This window comes from Monodon monoceros, unplaced genomic scaffold (assembly GCF_005190385.1).
Source record: "Monodon monoceros isolate NGI ecotype Baffin Bay Population unplaced genomic scaffold, NGI_Narwhal_1 Super_Scaffold_21, whole genome shotgun sequence".
In the NCBI taxonomy this organism is placed as follows: Eukaryota; Metazoa; Chordata; class Mammalia; order Artiodactyla; family Monodontidae; genus Monodon; species Monodon monoceros.
Window position 1 is genome coordinate 10,687,526 of NW_021703778.1, and position 23,504 is coordinate 10,711,029.

General features: G+C 37.3%; 1 protein-coding gene across 1 annotated transcript in view; it reads right to left on the bottom strand.

Annotated features, from left to right (window-relative positions):
* GPR158 (G protein-coupled receptor 158) overlaps window positions 1–23,504 on the bottom strand; it is a 319,600-nt gene that overhangs the window by 270,052 nt on the left and 26,044 nt on the right. Inside the window, exon 2 of the mRNA XM_029239163.1 lies at window positions 19,661–19,766. Within this exon, the coding sequence (XP_029094996.1) occupies window positions 19,661–19,766 (106 nt within the window). The remainder of the gene's footprint in view (window positions 1–19,660; window positions 19,767–23,504) is intronic.

The following is a 23,504-nucleotide window of genomic DNA, read 5'->3' on the forward strand; positions in this document are numbered from 1 at the left end:
TGAACTTCTCATTTTGTTCATGCATTTTTTTCCTGAGACCATCAAATTGTCTCTCTGTGTTCCCTTGAATCTCACTGAACTTCCTTAAAATAATTATTTTGAATTCCTTTTCAAGTAACTTGTAGATCTCTAGTTCTTTGGGGTTACTTACTGAGAAATGATTGTGTTTCTTTGGTGTTGTCATGTTTTCTTGTTTTTTGTGTTTTGATGGCTTTGCACTGATATGTACACATTTGAGTGGGCAAGTCACCTCTGCTTCAGATGCCTATGAGTGCCATCAAAACTCATAGGAGAGTATGCATGTGACGCTGGGTATCCTGCATTCCACTGGCTGCAGCTCACCATCAGAGCAGGGAAAAAAGCATTTTGGAGCCAGAAATAAAAGTCTTCTTCACACAGTGTCTCTCCAATGCCAACTACTGAAAAGCTTAATACTGTCCCAGATGGCAAAAGGGAAATGCTTACAGGGCTCAGATCCAGTATCACAAAAGCAGGGCAAAAAAGGATGGATTTGGAGTGAGGAAATAAGTTGATAACTGGTACAAGGAATATACAAAACATTTAAATCTCTTGATTTCCACCTCTGACAGAAAAGACTCAACTTGGGGGTTCACCAATAAAAAACCTAAGTCTCTTTTAGCTTTAGATAAAAGGACAGTGAAATTCTAATGAACAGAAGCCCAACTCACTTCATATTTTACTAGTGAAATGTCACATATCCATTTCTGTTTTTCCAGGCTTAATTTCTAGTCTTACAGACAGCATAACAGGGAAGTCTTAGGAAAATATATATTACCAGGACCAAACTACCCAGATATGATATGATATGATATATGATATATATGAAATGATACATAATATACATTGTAATATTTTTCATTATATTCACAGAATTACTTATTTACATGTATACATATACACACACATTTAACCTTATTAGTTACTAAAGAAGGAACAATTAAGTACGTATTTTTTACCCATCAAATTGACAAAAAATAACTAGCATTTAGTACTAGAAAGAGTATGGAAAAGAGTGCAGTTCGAAGCTGGTGAAAAGAGGAAATGTAGGTGGTAATTTTTTTCTCCTTTTTAGTCTTCGTATGGTTTTCATGATTAAAATAAATATTACGTTTATAATTTTGGAAGAACTTTATAAAAATAAAATGTCCAATTATGCAGTCAACAGTGGTAACACCTTATTGATAGACTGATTTTCAAATCACATTTGCTTCTCTAGACACTGACATGGGAGTAATAATACAAAAATAGCTGGAAGAGGAAGACCAATTCAAACATTCTTTTCCAAATTAGAAATAAATTTAAGTGTAACTGACCATAACACGCCCAATATTTAAGACTGCAGAAAGATGTCTTAAATCTTACTGGCGGAAACATTTCAAACAAAGATGTTTTAAAGTTTACTGGCATAAACATTTAAACAAGATTAGCTTTACAATTTATAGCTTCTCTAGAAAAGAAAATATAGCGTAATATGTGCCACCCAAACTTGGTGATAACAATACTTCTTGAATCATAACTGGTCAATCTTGAGGTTGGTCACTGATGCTGGTGCTTTCACCCCTATCTCCCACTCAATACCTCCTTGAATTTGATAAAGGAAAAGAAACCCCCCTAGTAGCTCACCTCGTCTTTTCTCTCCCACCTAAAGAAAGCTCAAACCTAGCTCTTTATTAGCAAGAGTACAAGAAAATTAAAAGGAGTTCATGTCAGAGGCAGGCTTTCCCTTCCAATTTCCCTTCCAGTTTCTTCACTCCATAAATAGTCCACGTCCGCCCTGCACCACTGACTTGCACCTCCGCAACACATAGACAAATGTGCATTCTCAGAGGATAACCTTTCCAGTTATGAATTATAATACGTGACTGACATGTATGCTCAGACCTCATAATATTTTCCTTGAGCTCTTCTGTAGTTGTAAAACTCAAGAAGGATCAAATTTCCTTGATCTTCATGCCCACAACACCTGCAAAATACGTGAAGCTAAATGTGTGAAGGAATTCAATGGAATATATTCTAATTGTGGAGTCCTGAACAAGAGACCTAAATGGGATCATATTCTGGAGGTATATTACTAGGCTTAAGGAAGATCTGCTGCTGGATTGGTATTTCGCATGGCATATATGGAACCAAATCATATTTTCTAATACATTCTATTCTTGATTTGGTTTAAGTTGTATGTGCATTTTTAAATGCAGAACTAGACGAGTCAGAAAGTAAATTCGAAAATTCTCTGAAACTACTGTGTAAGCTGCAGCTCATAAACCTCTGTGGAGTCATGGAGTCACCTCAAGAAGCTCAAAAAACTCAAGAAACCACAACAAGAAATTCTTCTAGTTTAAACTAAAAACATATCTTGATATTTATATCTTATTTATCAAATGTATATAAGACTACTGTAATGAAATGATTAGTTTATTATGTTTTATCAACTAACAGATATTAAAAGTATAATCATACTTTAAAAGATACACACTCACTGCTCTAGGAATGCTAGGGACTCCTAGAACCTTTGCCCAAGTTGCACTATTTCTTAGCCCAACATTTATTGGAAATTAAAACTTCTAGCTTTCATTTTTCTTTCTGGGAATTAATACAGTTTTTTAAAAAAAGGAAAATAAAGACAAGAATAGGAAAGGAGAGGGCTTCCTTGGTGGCGCAGTGGTTGGGAATCGCCTGCCAATGCAGGGGACACAGGTTCAAGCCCTGGTCTGGGAAGATCCCACAGGCCATGGAGCAACTAAGCCCGTGCGCCACAACTACTGAGCCTGCACTCTAGAGCCCGCGAGCCACAACTACTGAGCCCACGATCTACAACTACTGAAGCCTGCACGCCTAGATCCCATACTCTGCAACAAGAGAAGCCACTGAAATGAGAAGCTCGCGCACTGCAACCAAGAGTAGTCCCCGCTCGCCACAACTAGAAAAAACCTGCGCACAGCAACAAAGACACAATGCAGCCAAACATAAAAATAAATTAAATAAATAAATTTATTTTAAAAAAAAAGAATAGGAAAGGAGAAAACGAGGAGAGCAGAGGACAGGAAAAAGGAAAAAAACAGAAGAGATTTAAAAATAAGCAAAGACAGGCAAATGAAAAAGACAGAAGGGTGAGGGAGATAGGAAGGGAAGGCTAAAAATTGACAAATTTCCAATTATACATTTATACATACTGAAAAACCTCCTATCAAGAAAAATCTAATTTTTAATTTGGTAGTTTGATTGTGGAGGAGAATTTATATGGATTTAGCTGAATAGTATTTGTAAAGCTCTCTATTTTTATGTCAAAAAGAGAGATGCAGTTTTTAAAAGCATCATGTGTTCATTCATTCTTTCAAATCTAGATAAGTGACAAAAATACTTGACAATGGTGAACTGAGAATAATCACTAGTCAATCTGTAGAGCCACCTACTCTGAATTCTTTACACCCTTTTTACAAAATGCATCTGTCACAAATGAAAAACAATAGAAACTAAAGCACATAACTAAGTCATTGTGGCATTTACAGAGTTTTTATTTGATTCTAAAAATAATAGTAGTTGATTATAGTATTTGTGATAATAGACGTTTCCTAATAAGAAAACCATAATTTTAATTGAACCCTTATTCATTTTTAATAGAACTGCTTGCAATAAGTAAATGAAATAAATGAAGTAAAATATAAAACAAACTAAAGTTAGACCTACAATCTAAGTATCCAAGAAGGTTTTCAGATAATAGGAAGAGTATTATGAGTAACCAGGCTATGCCTAGAATCTTCCATTCCTAAAGGAAGATGGACTACCTGGCAAGCTATGGCAGAATTAATCTAATTAATCTAAATCTTTCTTATGGATGTGATACAGTGATGAAAACAGTCACCATAAGAGATACTGTATAACACAAATATGATATTGTACATGAAATTAAACTACAAGAGCAGCCATACCAATAAGATGTATGAGTAGGCCACAGCCCTTGCCTCAAGGTACTCTTGCATCAGCAACTGATCAGTCCAAATTCTTAATTAAGATGTAACCTATATTAATTTTTTTAAGTAGCTGAGCCTCAGTTCCCTCATCTGTAAAATTGGAATAATAATAGGTATTTTCTAGGACTATTTTTTTTTTTGCAGTACGCGGGCCTCTCACTGTTGTGGCCTCTCCCATTGCAGAGCACAGGCTCCGGACACGCAGGCTCAGTGGCCATGGCTCACGGGCCCAGTCACTCCACAGCATGTGGGATCTCCCCGGACCAGGGCACGAACCCGTGTCCCCTGCATCGGCAGGTGGACTCTCAACCACTGCGTCACCAGGGAAGCTCTCTAGGACTACTCTGAGGATTAAATTCAATATATACATACACACACACAGACACACAAGCATATACACACATATATATGTATACACACACATATATATGACACAATAATAGGGCAGGCATCTGATGAAAGTAGCTATTGTAATTAAGAGTAATCAAGTCATTTTAATACAGCATTATAGGTATTAAAATTAAAATATGAACAATGTACTAGAGCAGCACATAAGGGAGAACTTGCTCTGCTTGAATTGGCGAAAAGGCTGCCAAGGGGTCACAGAAGATCAAAACCTAGGACTCCAAGAATATGCAGGAACTTTGAGGTGGCCAAAGTGAGAAACAGTATGTTATTCCAAAGGAAGAGCATATGCAAATATATGCATGGAGACATGAAACACCACAGTAGAATCATGGAAGGCAAGTAACCAGGTATTGTAGCATGAGAAGAAATTTAGATTTAGAAAGCCATGTATATAAGGTGGCTTTTATCACAGAGATTAAGGAGAGTCACTGAAGAATATTAGGCAGTCAACTGCAAATACTTGTTGAGCGCCTTTATTACAGACATTGTTATGGCACTTGAGATACAATGATGAACATAACTGATGTGGTTTCCGCCCTTCTGGAGCTTACAGTCTAGCACAGAAGACAGACATAAATAATTATAAATAATTTCAAGCATATAAAGTGCTATGGAAAACAGCTAATATTTATAGAGAATGTACATGCAAAGCGTTCTGCATACATCAGAGAATAATTCCCAGTTAAAGAAGCTGGAGGCATAGAAAGGTTAACAAACTCAGGCAATCTGAATCCAAAGTCAGCACTTTTAACTGCTATGTGACACAATATCAAAAAAAAAAAAAAAAAATACAGGACAACATAATCACATCAATTTTTGTAAAAATCACATTGGCAGCAGCACAGACAATGAATTGAAGAATAAGACTGAAGACAGGAGGAGAGTACTACAAAAGTCCAAGCAAGAAACAACTAAGACTAGAACTAAGTCAGTTGTAGTAACAATGAGAGAAGAGGAGGACCTTCAAGAGTAAGACATGGAGATCACCTTCCTCCCCACAAATATATCAAAAATACATCTACATGTGGAACACCTCCTACAGAACACCTACTGAACGCTGGCAGAAGACCTCAGACTTCCCAAAGCCGTGTGGCTGACAGGATCTTGGTGCTCCAGCCGGGTGTCAGGCCTGAGCCTCTGAGGTGGGAGAGCCGAGTTCAGGACACTGGTCCACCAGAGACCTCCTGGCCCCACGTAATATCAATTAGCAAGAGCTCTCCCAGAGACCTCCATCTCAACACTAAGACCCAGTTCCACTCAACGACCAGCAAGCTCCAGTGCTGAAAACCCATGCCAAACAACTAACTAGCAAGACAGGAACACAACCCCACCCATTAGCTGAGAGGCTGACTAAAATCGTAATAAGTTCACAGACACCACAAAACACACCACCAGACACAGTCCTGCCCACCAGAAAGACAAGATACAGCCTCATTCACCAGAACACAGGCACCAGTCCCCTCCACCAGGAAGTCTACACAACCCACTGAACCAACCTTACCCACTGGGGGCAGACACCAAAATCAACAGGAACTACGAACCTGCAGCCTGCGAAAAGGAGACCCCAAACACAGTAAGTTAAGCAAAATGAGAAGACAGAGAAATGCACAGCAGATGAAGAAGCAAAGTAAAAACCACCAGACCAAACTAATGAAGAGGAAATAGGCAGTCTACCTAAAAAAGAGTTCAGAGTAATGATAGTAAAGATGATCAAAAGTCTTGGAAACAGAATGGAGAAAATACAAGAAACGTTTAACAAGGACCTAAAAGAACTAAAATGCAAACAAACAATGATGAACAGCACAATAAATGAAATGAAAAATTCTCTAGAAGGAATCAATAGCAGAATAACTGAGACAGAAGAATGGACAGGTGACCTGGAACATAAAATAGTGGAAATAACTACCACAGAGCAGAATAAAGAAAAAAGAATGAAAACAATTGAGGACAGTCTCAGAGATCTCTGGGACAACATTAAATGCACCAACATTCGAACTGTAGGGGTTCCAGAAGAAGAAGAGAAAAAGAAAGGGACTGAGAAAATATTTGCAGACATTATAGTTGAAAACTTCCCTAACATGGGAAAAGAAATAGTTAATCAAGTCCAGGAAGCACAGAGAGTCCCATACAGGATAAATCTAAGAAGAAACATGCCAAGACACATATTAATCAAACTATCAAAAATTAAATACAAAGTAAAAATATTAAAAGCAGCAAGGGAAAAACAACAAATAACATACAAGGGAATCCCCATAACGTTAAGAACTGATCTTTCAGCAGAAACTCTGCAAGCCAGAAGGGAGTGGCAGGACATATATAAAGTGATAAAAGGGAAAAACCTACAACCAAGATTACTCTACCCAGCAAGTATCTCATTCAGATTTGACAGAGAAATTAAAACCTTTGTTGCAGTGGTAAATGGGAGTGTTTCCTTAACTTCTCTTTCAGATTTTTCATCATTAGTGTTAAAGTAAATAAATAAATGAATGAAAACAACTTGAAATTTAGCAATATCATATGAATATCAGAAAATTAATAAATAAAGAATAAGGACTTTGTAGAAAAAAAGAAGAATGAGGAAGAAAACAAATTGATGAGATACTGAGGTAGAACTGACAAGAACTCACAAGTGACTGGTTGTGGGAGTGAGGAAAAGGGAAAAAGCTCAACACATTGCCACCAGAGAGACCTGGCTATCAAGCTTTTTTTATTTTTTTTAATTTTTATTGGAGTATAGTTGATTTACAATGTTGTGTTAGTTTCAGGTGTACAGCAAAGTGAATCAGTTATACATATACATACATCCATTTTTTTTTTTTTTTTTAAGATTCTTTTCCCATATAGGCCATTACAGAGTATTGAGTAGAGCTCCCCAAGCACTTTTGTAATTCAAAATCTAATCAACCCTGACAGAGGAAAAAAGGTGCAGAATTTCATTTCCAGTCACCCTCATTCAACAACATATGTATCACTGTTGCAGGGGTAACAAAACATTGTATAGCTGTCAACCAAATATTTAACCTGTTTAAAGAAAGCTTTGTGAAGTCTTTCACATTAAAAAAAAAACAGATTCTGGGATCTCTATTTCAACAAAGGAATAAAATACTAAATTGACTTTTAATTTTACACATGCATGGTATTCATTTGGTCCAAAGACAATCTTGACTGAACAGAAAAAAAAAAAATGTTTACTGAATTTGCAATTCATTAATTAAAAACAAAAATTAAATCGTTGCTGACCAGCTTACCACATAATAGGATTAAATTTCAGACCAATCTTAAGAAGAAAATTTTCAGGCATAACTTCAATATGGCATTTATTAATAAACGGCACTAACTAAACAGACACACTGGCCTTTATACATACTTAAGGCTGCAGAATCCTATACAGTTCTATGTGCTTTAGTGTATAAATGACTTCTAATTGACATTTGAAATTTCAACACGAAATTCAGAGGATAAAATACGGTATATTCCATTATTTGACGTTTTGGTCAAATATGTTAAAAAATGAAATCAAAATCAAAATCCTAAAAGTGTCTTTTCTGTTCAAACTAATAAGTGAAATAATACATGAAAAATTTTACCTGTAATGCAGTCACTATAGTTAGAAATACATATCAAACTTAATATGTGAAATTTTATTTTAGACAGATTGCCATTTAAACTAATGTGATCACTGCCCTTCTGTCATCCACCAATTCTAATGACACTAGGCTGAAGGTTCAGTGGAGTCTGAGGCTGAAATTATCAGGAGAGAAGATGGAGAGGAGAAGTGGGATACAGAAATCTGTCAGTAGAATCATCAAAGTAAGGGAGAGAAAGCATAGAAACCAGGAAGTGGAGTCAAGGTCAGAATCATGCAGGAGCTGAGGAACACACCAGATTGGACCTCTCAAATTTTTGATCTTGGGACCCCTTTACACTCTTGAAAATTATTGAGAATATCAAAGAGCTTTTATTTATGTTGGTTATATCCATTGATATTTACCATCTTAAATATTAAATGGAGAAACTTCCAAAATATTTATTAATTCATTTAAAAATAGCGATAAGCTCATTACATGTTAACATAGTGTATTTATGAAAAATAACAATATTTTCCAAAAATAAAAAAACTTAGCAAGAAGAGTATCATTGTTTTACATTTCTGCAAATCTCCTTAAAGTCTGGCTTATTAGAAGACAACTAGATTCTCATATTCCTTTCTGCATTCAACCTGTTTCTATATCAAATTTTATGAAGCCTCTGTACACCCATGAGAATAGAGAGTTCAAAAGGCAAATAGTCTCTGAATTATTATGAAATTTATTATGAAAAGGTTTAACTTCACAGACTTCCTTAATAGGGTCTTGAGGACCCCCAGGGGTCCTCACTTGAAGGGTTCCAGGACCACACTTTGAAAATGATGATATTACACAAACATACTTTAAAAGGTGGCAAATGAAGGTGATTTGCAGACCAGCATAAAAACAAAACCCGTAAACGAAGTGGTGTAGCTTCTAAGTCTATGAAATCTGGGCTTCAACAGAATTAGAATCATGATGGAGCCAAGCCTGTAGCGACAATTAACCATTATCCTATTTCTGAATGTAAATATAGAATCAACTCTATAGGCTTTCCTGCAGGTAATCAGGGAACTGTAAAGCAGGAAAAATTGCTTTTGCATGTATAAAACAGATTGTACTGACAAGTCAATAGTAAAATCTACTGAATAATTACATAATCGAGATTAGGTCATGGCTCTACTTCATTCCAATAATTATGGTAAGATGTTAGAAAGCATTGCTTAGGGACAGCTCTCTTTCCTGAAGAGCTATAAAAATAAGTAGATATCTACATATTTAGAACAGTATAAAAAAATATTCCTTCTGGAGACAGCATGAACCAAAAGCCTTTTAGAATCTCCTCCAGACTTAAGAGTCCTTGAGTATTTTTACCTCATTGAAATGGTCTCTGACACATCTGACATTTCCCCCTTTACACACTTTTCTACTTCACATACAATAATTGCTGTAAACCTCTCCATTTACAGTTCTTCTTTGTTTTTCCCCTTAATCCTTCTGTTTTCAGTGTTTTGGTTCCAATTCCAACCCACACACTTACTCCTGTTTCATTCACTGTTCCCTATACTTCTCCATACACCTATGTCAGTTTACATTTTGAAATACAAAAATATAATTAAATGTTATACATTCTTGTGCATTATAAAGACAACAGCAACTCAAACTATGAATAAGCAGAAAGAGGGGAAAAATACAATGACTTCAAGTGAAAACAAAAAATTTAAATAGACACTTGCACATTACTTTGCCGGCAAAAGCATTTATTTCAATACTTTATGTTCTCCTTGTATCACCAACCACCCACTTGTTCTCTCAATCTATAAACCCTGGGGAGAGAAAAACAATGATAAATCGAAATGTGTCCTGGGTGAATAGACATAAATGACTTGGTAAAGATACCCCAAAAATAAGAAGGTGGTAAATAAGGCTTTTTCTCTTAGGGAAAAAAAAAAATCAAGGAATAGAGTTTAACTCTTGTATAATACAGTCAGTTAAAGCTTTCTAAATCAGCCAAGGGCTGTAGCTAAGCAACATGATTCTTCACTGTGCTCAAAAGGGGGCTGCCAAGCATCAGTAGCCTCATTTCTCACTGAAAGCTTTGACAAGCTTCCACCATATTTTATATAATTGTAGCAGAGGGAGTGCCAGATTAGATCTGATTTGCTGTCATAATGGGATTTTTTTCCCACATAAGCTAATGATGCAAAGCTATATTTAACCCCTAAAAAAGTCACCCTCAGGCACTCACTGTATATTCTGATTGCCTCTCATATCTAGAATTGGACAAGTAGCAATTTTTCTGCTACTGAAAATGACAAAAGCAATGGTTTAATAGGTAGAGTTTATTTTTCCCTGATTGACTCCATTATAAATTTAGCTACATAGTCCAAATCTGTTCACTAACTTCATATTTCATCAGATGTTCTCTCACCGCATTGAAAAGATCAAGAAATCTAGTACTTTGAGTTCATATCCATTGTTGTATGTAAGTCAAACTCCTCGCCCCAGCCCACCCCAGCCTAGCTGCATATGCTGCATATGCCCACCTTTAAGCTCAGCCCCATTCTAACCCCTGATCATAGAGAAGTTTGGGAGTATTTTAGGTGTTTATCTTCAGCAATAGTTAGAGTTTAAAATGTATTTATATATTATCATAAACACAGTAGATCCCCTTGGCATCCCTGTACCCAGTGAGTTGCAATCCTCCATATTCACCTTAGTTTTATTCCTACATTCTGATTTGTATTCTAACTCCCTGCAAGGAATAGGTCCCTTTCCTTAACACCTGCCCTCTTAACTGATGCCCAGACAATGTGTACAGCCCTCAACAACTTCTATCTAAGGAGATGGATCTTATCCCTTGGGTTCAGTTTCAAACTGGACATTTCTACCATCCCAAATCACTGCCGTACATTGAAACAAGAGTACCACCACTGGCAAGAAACTTCTGCTGCTGCCGCTCACACACCTGTAAGATGGAAGCCCTTGTACACTGATCCTAATCCAAATTTCTATGTGAGCTTGCCGTACCCTCTTGGAAATTTGTTTCGGCCACCTGAGAGCTAGATCAGTTCTTCCTGACTGGTATACTCCTAACCAATTAGTTAAGTAAGATTCCAGCATGCCTCTTGGCTGAACTCACAAGACTAACGGTATCAGCCCATGGGCCATTACCAGTCAGTGATTCTCTCTCCAAACAACCGTATGTCACCCATAGTACCTTCCTATAGTTTAAATACCTGAAATACCATTTACTAGATTTATGACCTCAGTCAAGTTACTTAAACCACTCTAAGTCTTAATTTTCTCATCTAAATAATGGGAATAACAATAATATGTAACTCACACTATAATTAAGTATGAAATGGACACGTCTTGTTTTTTATTATGAAATAATTGTTTTCTTAGAGATTGAAAAACAAACTTGTATCAAAGGGATACTTCACTTTTGGCGTCTTGTAGACTTTTCAGGCTTGGGCTAAAGAAAACTTAATTACTAGCAAATATTATCAAAAGTGGCTTTACCTACACTACTGGTAAGAGATCTTATGAATAAGATCTTGTAAGGGTTTTTTTAAAAAAACATTTTATGTAGTCCATAAAGTTGATAAAGTAGAAAGCTATAAATCAAGATTTAATAGATTTTTGTCTCAAATAGACAGATAAATAGAGATATAGACATGAGATAGACAGACAGATCTAGAGAAAGAGTCTATTTACCTTGAATAGACAGGATGTGCTCCCCCTTTATACATTCTAATGCAAATACTTCAAAGGTCCCAACATTAGATCAACAAGTTCAAGAAAGTTGGTGATACAATCCAGTGACATGGAATGTATACAAAGGAGTGTTATTCAGGAGCAGATACCAAATATCATGACTTTGTCATGGTGGAAAAAGTGGATTTATCTTCTACTCTAAGGTATCTGATTCCTTCATAAGCAAATTAGAGAAAAAAATAATAATACTCCCCTATATTGCCTTCTTTCTGGCTCACATCATCCCAGATTCGCAACCTAAAGTCAACTAAACATGTTTTGGCTTTTCCTTCTCACTTCCGTCAGAATGTGTTAGTCGTCCATAACCATCACCAAAGTGCTTAATGAGTAAGTGGAAATCAAATCCTATAAGCTAGCTTGAATGAAGGCGCCAATGATGAATAGCAGTACAGTTTGCTAAATAAGAAAATCTCAAGTTTTGCAGGCACAATCACATGCAATGTGAGAATTCAAGGTATTGCCAATGCAAGGATAGTCAGAGCATTGCCTTTGGATGGAAACACCTTTCAGTTTTTCCCTTTACAGTTTGCTAGAAGTATAAAATCTTAGGGTTGCAAAGATACTTAAGAGGCACCTACTCCAACCATATAGCCAATGTTGCATGAAGTTTTTATAAGCCTTGCAAAATCCCCTCTCTATTTCTCCCTTTCCCCCAACCACAAGATGGCAATAGCCACTGGTGAACCCTTGCTCTGTTCCTGGAAACATCTTTCTCTGAACAAGAGAGCCAGCTCTGAACAAGAATTTGAAAAGGACAGATACATGTATATGTATAACTGAATCACTTTGCTGTACACCTGAAACTAACACAACACTGTTTATCAACTATACTCCAATATAAAATTAAAAGTTAAAAAAAATAAAATTAAAAAAAAAGAGAGAGTCAGCTTTCCCTTAACTGACTTATTAGGCACCCCAGTACAGTTATTTTGGAATACTATTTCCTAACTCTAGTTTTGGAGCAAGTCCAGAATATCTAGTCCAAATAACTTTCAGGAGCACAATGAAAACTCTGAAAATATCATCAGTTTCCCATTAATTTTAGAAACGACTATGTAACAAAATCAAACAAGTTAGGTCTTGACAAGTTCAAAAACCAATGGGGAGTTCATACAGTAGTGGTATGGCCTCTTTTGGTTAAACCTAGTAAAACGATACTTGACTGAAACAGAAGATATTTAGCCTAAAAGAAAGACTTAGAAGCAGGCTGACAGCAGTCTTCAAATATCTGAGTGGCTGCTGTGAAGAAAAAAAAAAAAATTAACTTTATTTTGAGCAATTCCAGTGGGAGAAATCAAAAGTAGTAATTCTATATTATTATAAGGAGGCCATCTACCCACAGAACAGGTTGCCTCCATTAATTCAATATATGTACCAGGCACTGTGCTAGGCACCAATGAACACCTGATCACTGCCCTACATCTTAGCAGAAGAGTGTGAGTTCACATTAATCACATTTTGTATTGATAATGAGAGAAAACAGAAGTTTTACTACAAACACAGTGGAAATTTAAATGTCTAGAAGATTACCAGTATTTCCCCATTTACTGGAAGATTTTTTCACAGTTTTCAGTGTAAAATAATGGCATTAAAAATAGCTTGCAGGTTTATCATTACTTATTTTCAACTGAGTTAACACAGTAGATCATAAGAATGATTATGTAAGCCAAAATTCATTTCAAGTTTGTCCTTAAATGTCCCTTAGTGAATTTAAAGGCAATGTTACTGATTCACCCATATAAGGAAATTCAGGCATTTGAAAGGTTTCAATAATTTGTGTGGTTTGACTACACTATAAGCTAGGCCATATTCAAGAGCCCCGCTTGTCCACTAATTGTCCAGGGTCCAATGGTTCCATGTGGCTACTATATATTTCAAATCAGGTTAATGGGGCTAAGGACCTGAATTCTTAATTTTGTTTAATTTTAATTGATTTTCATTTCAGTAGCCATATGCAGCTTGTGGTTCTCATACTGAACAGCACAGTTCTGGAGATAGGTGAACGATAACATATGTAATGCAGAACCTTTCTAGAGAAAAGAAGAGCAATGTTGACATTTCAGCCACAAGATGAAAACTAATATATAACGGTTTCTAAACAATTTCACTCAATCAGAAATTGAATTAAATAAAAGAGCTCTAGGAAAGTACTCTAAATCCTGCCATAGCCAAATGATTAAGCTATGTTCTGTATATAAGAGGGCTTTCAAAAGAGAATGATTAATTCCTTCTGCTTTCTTTAGATTTTTGCATTAAATTTCTTTTCTTGTGTACTAAATTATATCTTTTCCTATATTTTAACTTTTTAAAAAGATTTCTTTAGAGATTCATTGAGTTACATATAATGAAGTAGTAAGGAGCTACACATAGACTCTCATTCAGTGCATTCAATAGAAAAGAAGAGATATCCAAAAATTGTCTTATCGCTATATAAAACCACTGGCTGAGCTGACAACAAAACCATTCCCGTGATTCTGGATAGAACAGTGAATCTGATAACCTCAAGAAGTGGTCTCCAAAGCAGAGGACACATGTGGGGAAAAAAATACTGAAAGTTCTATTTATATTTAACTTTTTTAATAAAAAAATAAGAAATAAATTTAGCTTTAGTAATATTTAAGGCTTGGATTGACATTAATGTCTTCACTCAATCCACATTTCATATGACCATAATACTGTTAAGGCACCAGAGGTAAAACTGGGAGTTTTAAGACAGAAATATTGACAGTGGTTACTTGGTTCCTATATTTGCTTTCACATTTCAATGTATTACCTTTTATATACGACCATCTACATGGATTTACAGAGTATATTATTTTAAATTGTAAAATATTTCCAACTCTTCATAATAAGATGGCGTGTGACCTGGAAAACCTTTTCCCACACAAAGATTTTCTGATTATCAGAGTGAACTACTTGCTTCTAAACTCGAAGATTAGTTATGCATTGCTGTTTACAAAAAAGGCAAATGTTCTAAATTTGCTGACCTGCTCTACGACAAGTGGATGTCAGTAGTGTCTACGTAGCAGGTTTTTTTTTTTTTTAAATATATAAGCTCTTCCTTCAAAGTAACTGTGACACTTCAATAATCCATGTGAAAGCCTTCTGAAGTGAGCATTTTGAAAATGGATATTTGGAAATATTTTCAGTGTTCTGTGGGTTTTGTTGCCAAAAACTATAAATACTCACATAGCCATACAGTTTAAACTTGGAAATAAAATTTCCTCATCTGTTTGAAAATATTCCCCATGAAAGTCTGAGTGGATTTTTAACCTATTCTTTCCAATTAGTAGGGACCAGCTGACTTCAGGTAAGATGAAAAACTGCCAGCTGTATTTCTGAAAAAAAACCTTGGCAAAATTGTAGATGGAACTGAGAAATGAACACTGTTACTTAGAAAATATAGTCAACAATTAATGTCTTCAGTTGGGACTGACATATCCTTGTGAGGCATATTTTCAACTATGACAGACACTAAAACTAAATATAAAAATAAACTGAACTTAGAGACTTCTGAATCATTGCATTACTAAGTATTAAACTAAGATTTTGTTTGTTTGTTTGTTTTTAATTTTTATTGCAGTATAGTTGCTTTACAATGTTGTGTTAGTTTCAGGTGTACAGCAAAGTGAATCAGCTATACCTATACATATATCCCTTCTTTTTGGGATTTCCTTCCTATTTAGGTCACCACAGAGCACTGAGCAGCATTCCCTGTGCTATACAGTAGGTTCTCATTAGTTATCTATTTTGTACATAGTATCAATAGTGTATATATGTCAATCCCAATCTCCCAATTCATCCCACCCCCTGCCTTTCCCCCTTGGTATCCATACATTTGTTCTCTACGTCTGTGTCTCTTTCTGCTTTGCAAATCGTCTATTTACAAAGATCGTCTCTACCAATTATTTCAGATTCCACATATATGCGTTAATATACGATATTTGTTTTTCTCTTTCTGACTTACTTCACTCTGTATGACAGTCTCTAGATCCATCCACGTCTCTGCAAATGACTAAACTAAGATTTTTTTTAAATGATGAAGCATAATCAATCATAACACTTCACTGAAAATTTTTCAAAAACTGTAAATCAGTCAATTACATTGCTCTCATTAAAGATACATTTATTTTTATAAAATATAATCTATATTAAAACCGTATTTCATATTTATCTCAACCCAATTAAGTTCTGATTTATAATATACAGAATATATAACAAAAGATGCATACAGTTTATAGCATAAAAAATATACAAATACCATTGGTGGATGCTTAAAGCATTTTTACTAATAGAATATAATCAAAAAGTTTCAAGACCACTGTCCTAATGTTTCCTACTTTAAATAGTGATTTTAAAAATTCTTCTAATGGAAACAAAGCAAAAGAAAACCTTTAAAACAGCAGTATCAATTTATTTGAATGCTTTCAATAAACTATTCTGTAGGAGAAGATTTTGTGTACTCAAAGCAAACAATGATATGACATAGGTCAAGAATTATTTAAATGGATACTGAAAACATGATCAAGTCCAGGTAGCAGTGATCTGAATCAGTCATAAAAACAGCCAGAATAATCCTGCAATCCAGTTCAGGGTGTCGACTCAGATCTCAATTTACTATGCCCTTCAAAAAATACTTATTGGCCTCCTAGACTCGATAACAACCCAAACTTGTTGAGAATTTATTCTCCTCACAAACTATCCCATGCCTTTCTAAAATGCTCCTGAGGCTTCGCTCATTGGTTACATACCACTTATCTGTTTCCAACATCAGACTCGCTATACTAGTTTAAGATACCTTGGAGGCTGAAAAGCCAACACACTGGAAAAAAAATTTTTAAGTGAAAAGTTTGCCTCAATTATAACTTTGAAATTTGTAACTCCCTGTGGTATTTACAAGAGAAGAATGTTAAATATTGGCAAAATAAAACCCAGTAAACACGATGAGTGTCTCTGTTTCTAGTGATGTGGATTTTCATAGACAGGCCCCTACACCCTACAAATACGAATCGTGGTAGATACGTCCCAAAACAAGCTGGTTTACACAATGATCCTTGGGGTCTGAAAGGCGAGCCAGTGCAGATGAAAAATGCCCTGAACAAGAGCTTTTCTTTCTGTTTCCCAAGCAATAAAAACATCAGTAGAAGCCAGTTCCTAGTCTCCAATTCACATCACTACAGGGAAGGACTGAAAGACCACTGCTGGTCCCAAGTCTGAGGATGTGGTATGGACCGGCGGCAGGTACCTAGAGTGACCAGCACCAATTCCAGAACCTTAGAGAAGTTCCAGGCCAGCCCTGTGTCAATCAGACTACCCACCAAGGGCCTCAGGGGCCCAGCCTAGGACACCAAGATCTCGACTCCCAACCCTAGGACCTGGGCAAGTAAAGGGGTCGAGGGATCCAGAGTTTCCAAAACATGCATTTTGTAGATTCAGTGTTTGTTGATGTTATTTTTTGATCATTGAACCTCTTCGTACAACATTTTCAAATGAGATTCACTGAACTGTTGGTTGTCTTACAGGGTATGTTTTTCTGGTTTTTTTCCTATAGGAATTGAATAAATGCAATGCTCCCATATATAAAGCCAAAAGTTACACATTCACCCCGATCTTTGTTTACCAGAATAAAGGATAATATTTTACCTTGAAATAACTTAGCTTTATTTGAAAGCTTTAAAAAGACACAACCCTCAGAAAATTGATAATCCTGATGCAATGAAAATAAATCAATCTTCCAAAAGGCCACCCAATAAGACCATCTAGTCAAATACACAGATGAGCTATATGGAAGAAAAACAACAAGATAATTAGAGGCAAGCAGCAACTGTAACAGATTGGTAAAAAAAATATCTCCTTGTTTCTAGACAGACGGTTTATTGAACCACCCAGGAGCACCACTGAAACAAGGCTATACAGAAATGAGCACATACAGATCAATATCCACAATATGACACCCATGCAGGAAAAATTCCACTCTGGCTAAAAGACAAAGCTTTGGAGCTATACGCCATTGGCATGGAGATAATAATCAGGCTAAAGATATTTACCAAATCAGTAACTGAAATTCATATCTTTAGAAATGCCAGAACCATCCAAAGGGAAGTGGGAACTCAGAAAAGTTCAAAACCATAAGAACAAACAGTGAAGGGAGATGAAAAGAGGATCTTGACCTCTGTGACTTGACAAGACAGAAGCATTTCACTGACATAATTGGGTCCCAATTTGGGGGCAGGGAGTGAAGGAAGTGAGGGCTGTGCAGAGGGTTGGCTACGTGGAGGTGTATGGAGATGTAGGATTGGGGATGTGTGGGGTACTGAGGAAGAGGGGGTCATGGAAACATGGTGGGGATGTGCGATGGGCTTAGAGGGATGTGGGGGATTTGGGGGGTTTCATCGGAGGTGGGAGGATTGAGGGATTTGTGGTGGGACGTATGGAGGGCAGGTGGAGGTGTGCATGGAATGTAGGGGGATGTGGGGAACTGTGGAAGATTGCTTGGGTAGTGGTGGGCTGCGGGAGTATTTGGCAAAAATTCAAATTGAACATGTAGATTACTACATTTATATGAATATTCCCTATTTTAAATAAATCAAGCTGACTTTCCTCATAAATTCATGGAAAGTTGAGATAGCCCAAGTACTTAAGGTCAGGAGCTTTATTGTACGTTTGTTTCAGAGCATTTGGGGACCTCAGAGATAGATTACTGAAAACGAAATGAGGATGTCATCACATGTCATCTCTGAAACTACAGAAGACAAGTGACACTAACTTGAAAAGATACACGCAGCCCAATGCTCATAGCAGCGTTATTTACAATTGCCAAAATATGGAAGCAACCTAAGTGTCCATCAACAGATGAATGAATAAAGAAGGTGTGGTGTGTATGTATGTGTGTGTATACACACACACACACACACACACACACACACACACACACACAATGTAATACTACATAGCCATAAAAAGAATGAAATGTTGCCATTTGCAGCAACATGTTTGAACCTGGAGGGCATTATGCTAAATGTAATAAGTCAGGCAGGGAAAGACAAATACTGTGTGATATCACTTACATCTGAAATCTAAAAAATACAACAAACTAGTGAATATAATAAAAAAGAAGCAGGCTCACAGATATAGAGAACAAACTAGTGGTTACCAGTGGAGAGAGGGAATGGGGAGGGGGCAATATAGGGGTAGAGGGGAAAAAAGGGTTATTATGGGATTATATGAAATCAACTGTGTGAAACTTGAAAAGCACTACAGAATTTAAAGAATCTTTCATTCAATAAAAAAAAGTAGCTAAAAAAAAAAAAAAGACAAGTGACAGCCTTATTTCCAGAAGTATGATCTCTCTGCCTGTCCCTTACCAACCAGAGTTCCATGAAATCAAGTATGGATAGGAACTGCAAATTGGAAAAAACACACCAAATACACACATTTCTGTTTCAGTTTCCTGTGTACAGTTTTCTCCTTTTTTTCAAAATCTCCTAGCCATACTTTCTCTATTGCTTTTCTAGCAGATGGCAGGGTGTCTGAATGAATACCATCAATGTTTCAACAAGCATCATACTCCATAAAAATGTGCATAATTTGGTTGACCCCTCTTGGGACTGGTTTCTCACTTCAGGGCTATTTTAATTTCCAGCCCATTTTGAACAATAGGGTCAGCCTTTGACTAAAGCCAAACTTCAGACATAATTTTAGTTTCAGCCTTCTCTTAGTCCCCAAATGAACAGTTATTCTGCACAAATTTCATTTTCTACTCCTCTTTCAGTTCATTTGGCAACATTCAGACCTGCATAGGAGATTTTTTTCCCAGTAAGGTGCCTCTTGTTCACCTACCCACAAAAATATAATATATTCAAAAGTATTATATTTCTGAGCTTCTGATTTCAGAGAACTTTATCTCCATATTCTTACCTCTGAATTGTTAAGGTGACATTTGTGAGTTCCTGAAAACCAGCCATCACTTGAACATTGGTCAATGTCCACCTTCTGAAGATTTATGTCAACTTTCATGACACCCCTTAAAACAGAGAAAGACAAAAAGAACAAATTAATTTGAGCCTTTACAATATCTAACTCTGTATTCTACCCTAGAAATCAGCCAAATCAGCATAAAGAATGCACTAAAATTCTTCAAATTGCCCACACATATTCATCTAAAGTGTACCGAGTGTAGATACAGACAGAATAGAACAGAATCATAAAGTATTAGTTTTATTAAGTCTGAAAGCAGGGACTCTGTATTGTTCACTGTTTCAGCTCCCTAGATAATGCCTGGCACACAGTAGGTGTTCAATAAATATTTGCTGATTGACTGAACTCCGGACAGTATTACTCTGGACATGGTAGCAAAGTCGACTCTGAAATAACACCTGCTCCCAGTACCCCTTCTATTAGAGTAAAATTTTTAAAAAGCCCTTATTTCTTTCTACTCCTATTTCCCAATGCAGGGCCTGGGATGGGAAGGTTGGGGCAAGGGGGTGGGGGAATGAGTTAAGAGGGGAAGACAGTATCAGAAAATAAGCATCTCTTTCCTCTGATCTTCTATGACAATGACTTTAAGCAGTTCTTTAGGTCTTCCAGTGTTCCACACCGAAGAGATTTGCACCATCCACAGAAGTGCTGTTTAGTGTTTACTCTTTTAAATCTAGAAATATAAACACTGCATTTCACTTACCCATTTGAGAAAGGTCACTAAGAAAGAGAACTCACAAATTCAGAGCCAAAAACAAAATTGCAAAGAAAGCTCCAACTTTACCTAAAAGTCCTCCATATTTGCCAACCAATCTTCCTATATTTTCCTAAGATCACTCTCTTCTATTTTTCACCACCACTAGCACCAGCAGTAACAGACCTATCTGTCCTACACTGAGCTATCGCACCTGGACTTAGTATTGAGTATTCTGGGGGACTGGCCCTGAAGCCCAAAGCTCTACAATGACTTTTTTTCACCAGGTTGAGTAAAGCATAAACACCCCACTAAAACTCACTAAATGTAAAAACACATTTTCAAGGTCCCATGTCCTCAACTTAAACTATTTTCGTTATGATATTATTAAATATGTACAAACATAAAGGTGGGCTCGAATTCCTTATATTATAGCTTTTCCAGCTACAAAACACACACACACAAAATAGCAAAAGAAATGAAAAACTATAAAGCCAACAATTTTTAAATTTAAAAAATTAATTTAAAAACACCAATGATTATGTTTTGTTGAACTAAATTACCTCTCAGAAAAGAAATATGGTACCAACTGCTAGTTCAGCAAGCCTGTTTTACCACATGTTATGACTCATTTTTCTCATCTCTTTTCTCCTTTTAAACTACTGTGAAAGCTTCTGACAGAGTGGCTTAATGTCATTTGGGCTTCATCTAGAGTGAATAAATCATTTACTTTTTAAGGCTGCCTCTGTTCTTATTAACCTGTGACAAAGTATCTACTATGTTACCTAGTGCTAACATGCTCAAAAGAGACACAAAAACAAACAGGCACACCAAAACCTCCCATCAGTATTTGGTTATCCAGACAACCCAGAATATGTGTAAGTTCATTTTTCAGAGGATCACTGAAAGGAAGACCCAAAACTTTATCATAAAAACCTTATAAATCCTTCAGAGAAATAGCCCCCGTTTGCAAAATACTACTATTGTGGACCATAATTCCATAAAACAAATACTATTCATGAGATAATTAACTGAATTCCCAAGTGACATAATGCCTTAACCCAGTTAGCTCTTTCAACAAATATTTATTGTCTGATATGTGCATATCAAGATAAGAGATGCCATGGAGATGAACCACATAGGTCCTGCCCAAGGAACCCCAAAGGTTTAAGATGCCTTAAAAAGTATCAGAATATTTCATGGAGAACGGATGCTAAATTCTGAGGAATGTGGAAAGTTATCACTTGGGGTAGAACAGGTATTCCACAAACATTGGTTGACTTGCTGTCTTCACCAACCAGGACTTCCCATAAAACTGTGTTCCATATAGGTCATGGCAATCAGGGCAAGCTCACTCTGGGCTCTACTTATGGTCTTTGGAAAATAACATATTCAGTTTTTCATTCATTCAATAAATTACTTATTGAGCACCTACTATGAGCCAAAATTGTTCTAGGTCTCTGAAATACATTAGTAAGCAGGAAAAAAACAGCTCCTGCCTTCATAGAGCTTAACTCTAGTGTGGGACAGACAAATACTAAACCAGGGCTATAATAAATAAGTAAATTACACTGCGTATTACAAACTAAAAAGTGCAATGGAGAAAACAGAAACCAAAAAAAACACCTTCAAGGAGGTAAGAAGGATGGCTGGGAGTAGAGGGAGGGTAGGTTAAACTTTTTTTAACGGGTGGTCAGCGTAAGCCTCACTGAAGTAAGATTTCTAAGTCAATGGTTCAAGGTATAATCACAGCAGATTCGTATTTACACTCTAAGTTACCAGCCATCTTCCGCAGCGACATAAAATCTCCCACTGGACTACCACTCTCCACAACATTTTGGTATACTTGAACGGCTTAATAAGAATGTAAGTAGGGGCTTCCCTTCCCTGGTGGCGCAGTGGTTGGGAGTCCGCCTGCGGATGCAAGGGAAGCGGGTTCGTGCCCCGGTCCGGGGGGATCCTGCATGCCGCGGAGCGGCTGGGCCCGTGAGCCATGGCCGCTGGGCCTGCGCGTCCGGAGCCTGTGCCCCGCAACGGGAGAGGCCACAACAGTGAGAGGCCCGCGTACAGGAAAAAAAAAAAAAAAATGTAAGTAGGAAACTAATAAAAATATGTATTTCTGTTTGTTCCACAATCATTAGTAATAATAAGGTCAAGTTTTCCTCCACTATCTTGCTACCCTTTAGGGCAAGATAGTGGAAATCTCCAAAGCCTCCAGAGCTGGCTCAGGGTCACGGGTTAATTTGGGACTCCAGAGGGATGCAATTACTCTGGCCCCTTGCCTGAGAAACCTGGCTTAAGAAATTGGTATCTTAATGGCTGAGAATTTCCCCCCTTATTTCCAGGTTCCTATACAGGAAACGAAAGGTCACCGCAGACTTGAAACTCAACTCATGAAGCTCTCTGGGCTCACAGTAAAACCGCCAAAGGTGGGCTTCCCTGGTGGTGCAGTGTTAAGAATCCGCCTGCCAATGCAGGGAACACGGGTTCGAGCCCTGGGCCGGGAAGATCCCACATGCCGCGGGGCAGCTAAGCCCCTGCGCCACAACTACTGAGCCTGCATGCCACAACTACTGACGCCCATGTGCCTAGAGCCTCTGCTCCGCAACAGGCGAGGCCACCGCAATGAGAGGCCCGCACACCGCAACGAAGAGTAGCCCCCGCTCACTGCAACGAGAGAAGGCCCACGCACAGCAACGAAGACCCAACACAGCAAAAATTAAATAAATAAATAAATAAAAATTAAAAACCCACCAAATGTAATGAGCCGTGCGTTTAGCAGCTGTAAATCAGCGCTGACTCTTCTTCATTAGCGCCTGGGCCTCGGTGCCTGGAGACCTACAAAGCCCTTGGGAAGGCGCCGTGACTTTCTGTGGGGGGATGGGGAAATGGAGGCCTGGGTCATTAAGCGGAAAGCGAATGCTCTCTCAGTTTGAAAAAGCATTCAGCCACAGCAACGCAAACACTCAAACGGCGACGCACACCCGCCGGCAGAACTTGGGCCCGCAGAAAACCGCGCCGCGCCTGCGCCCTCTGTCTCCTGAGCGGAAAACCCCGCCGCGCCTGCGCCCTGTATCTCCTGAGCGAGCC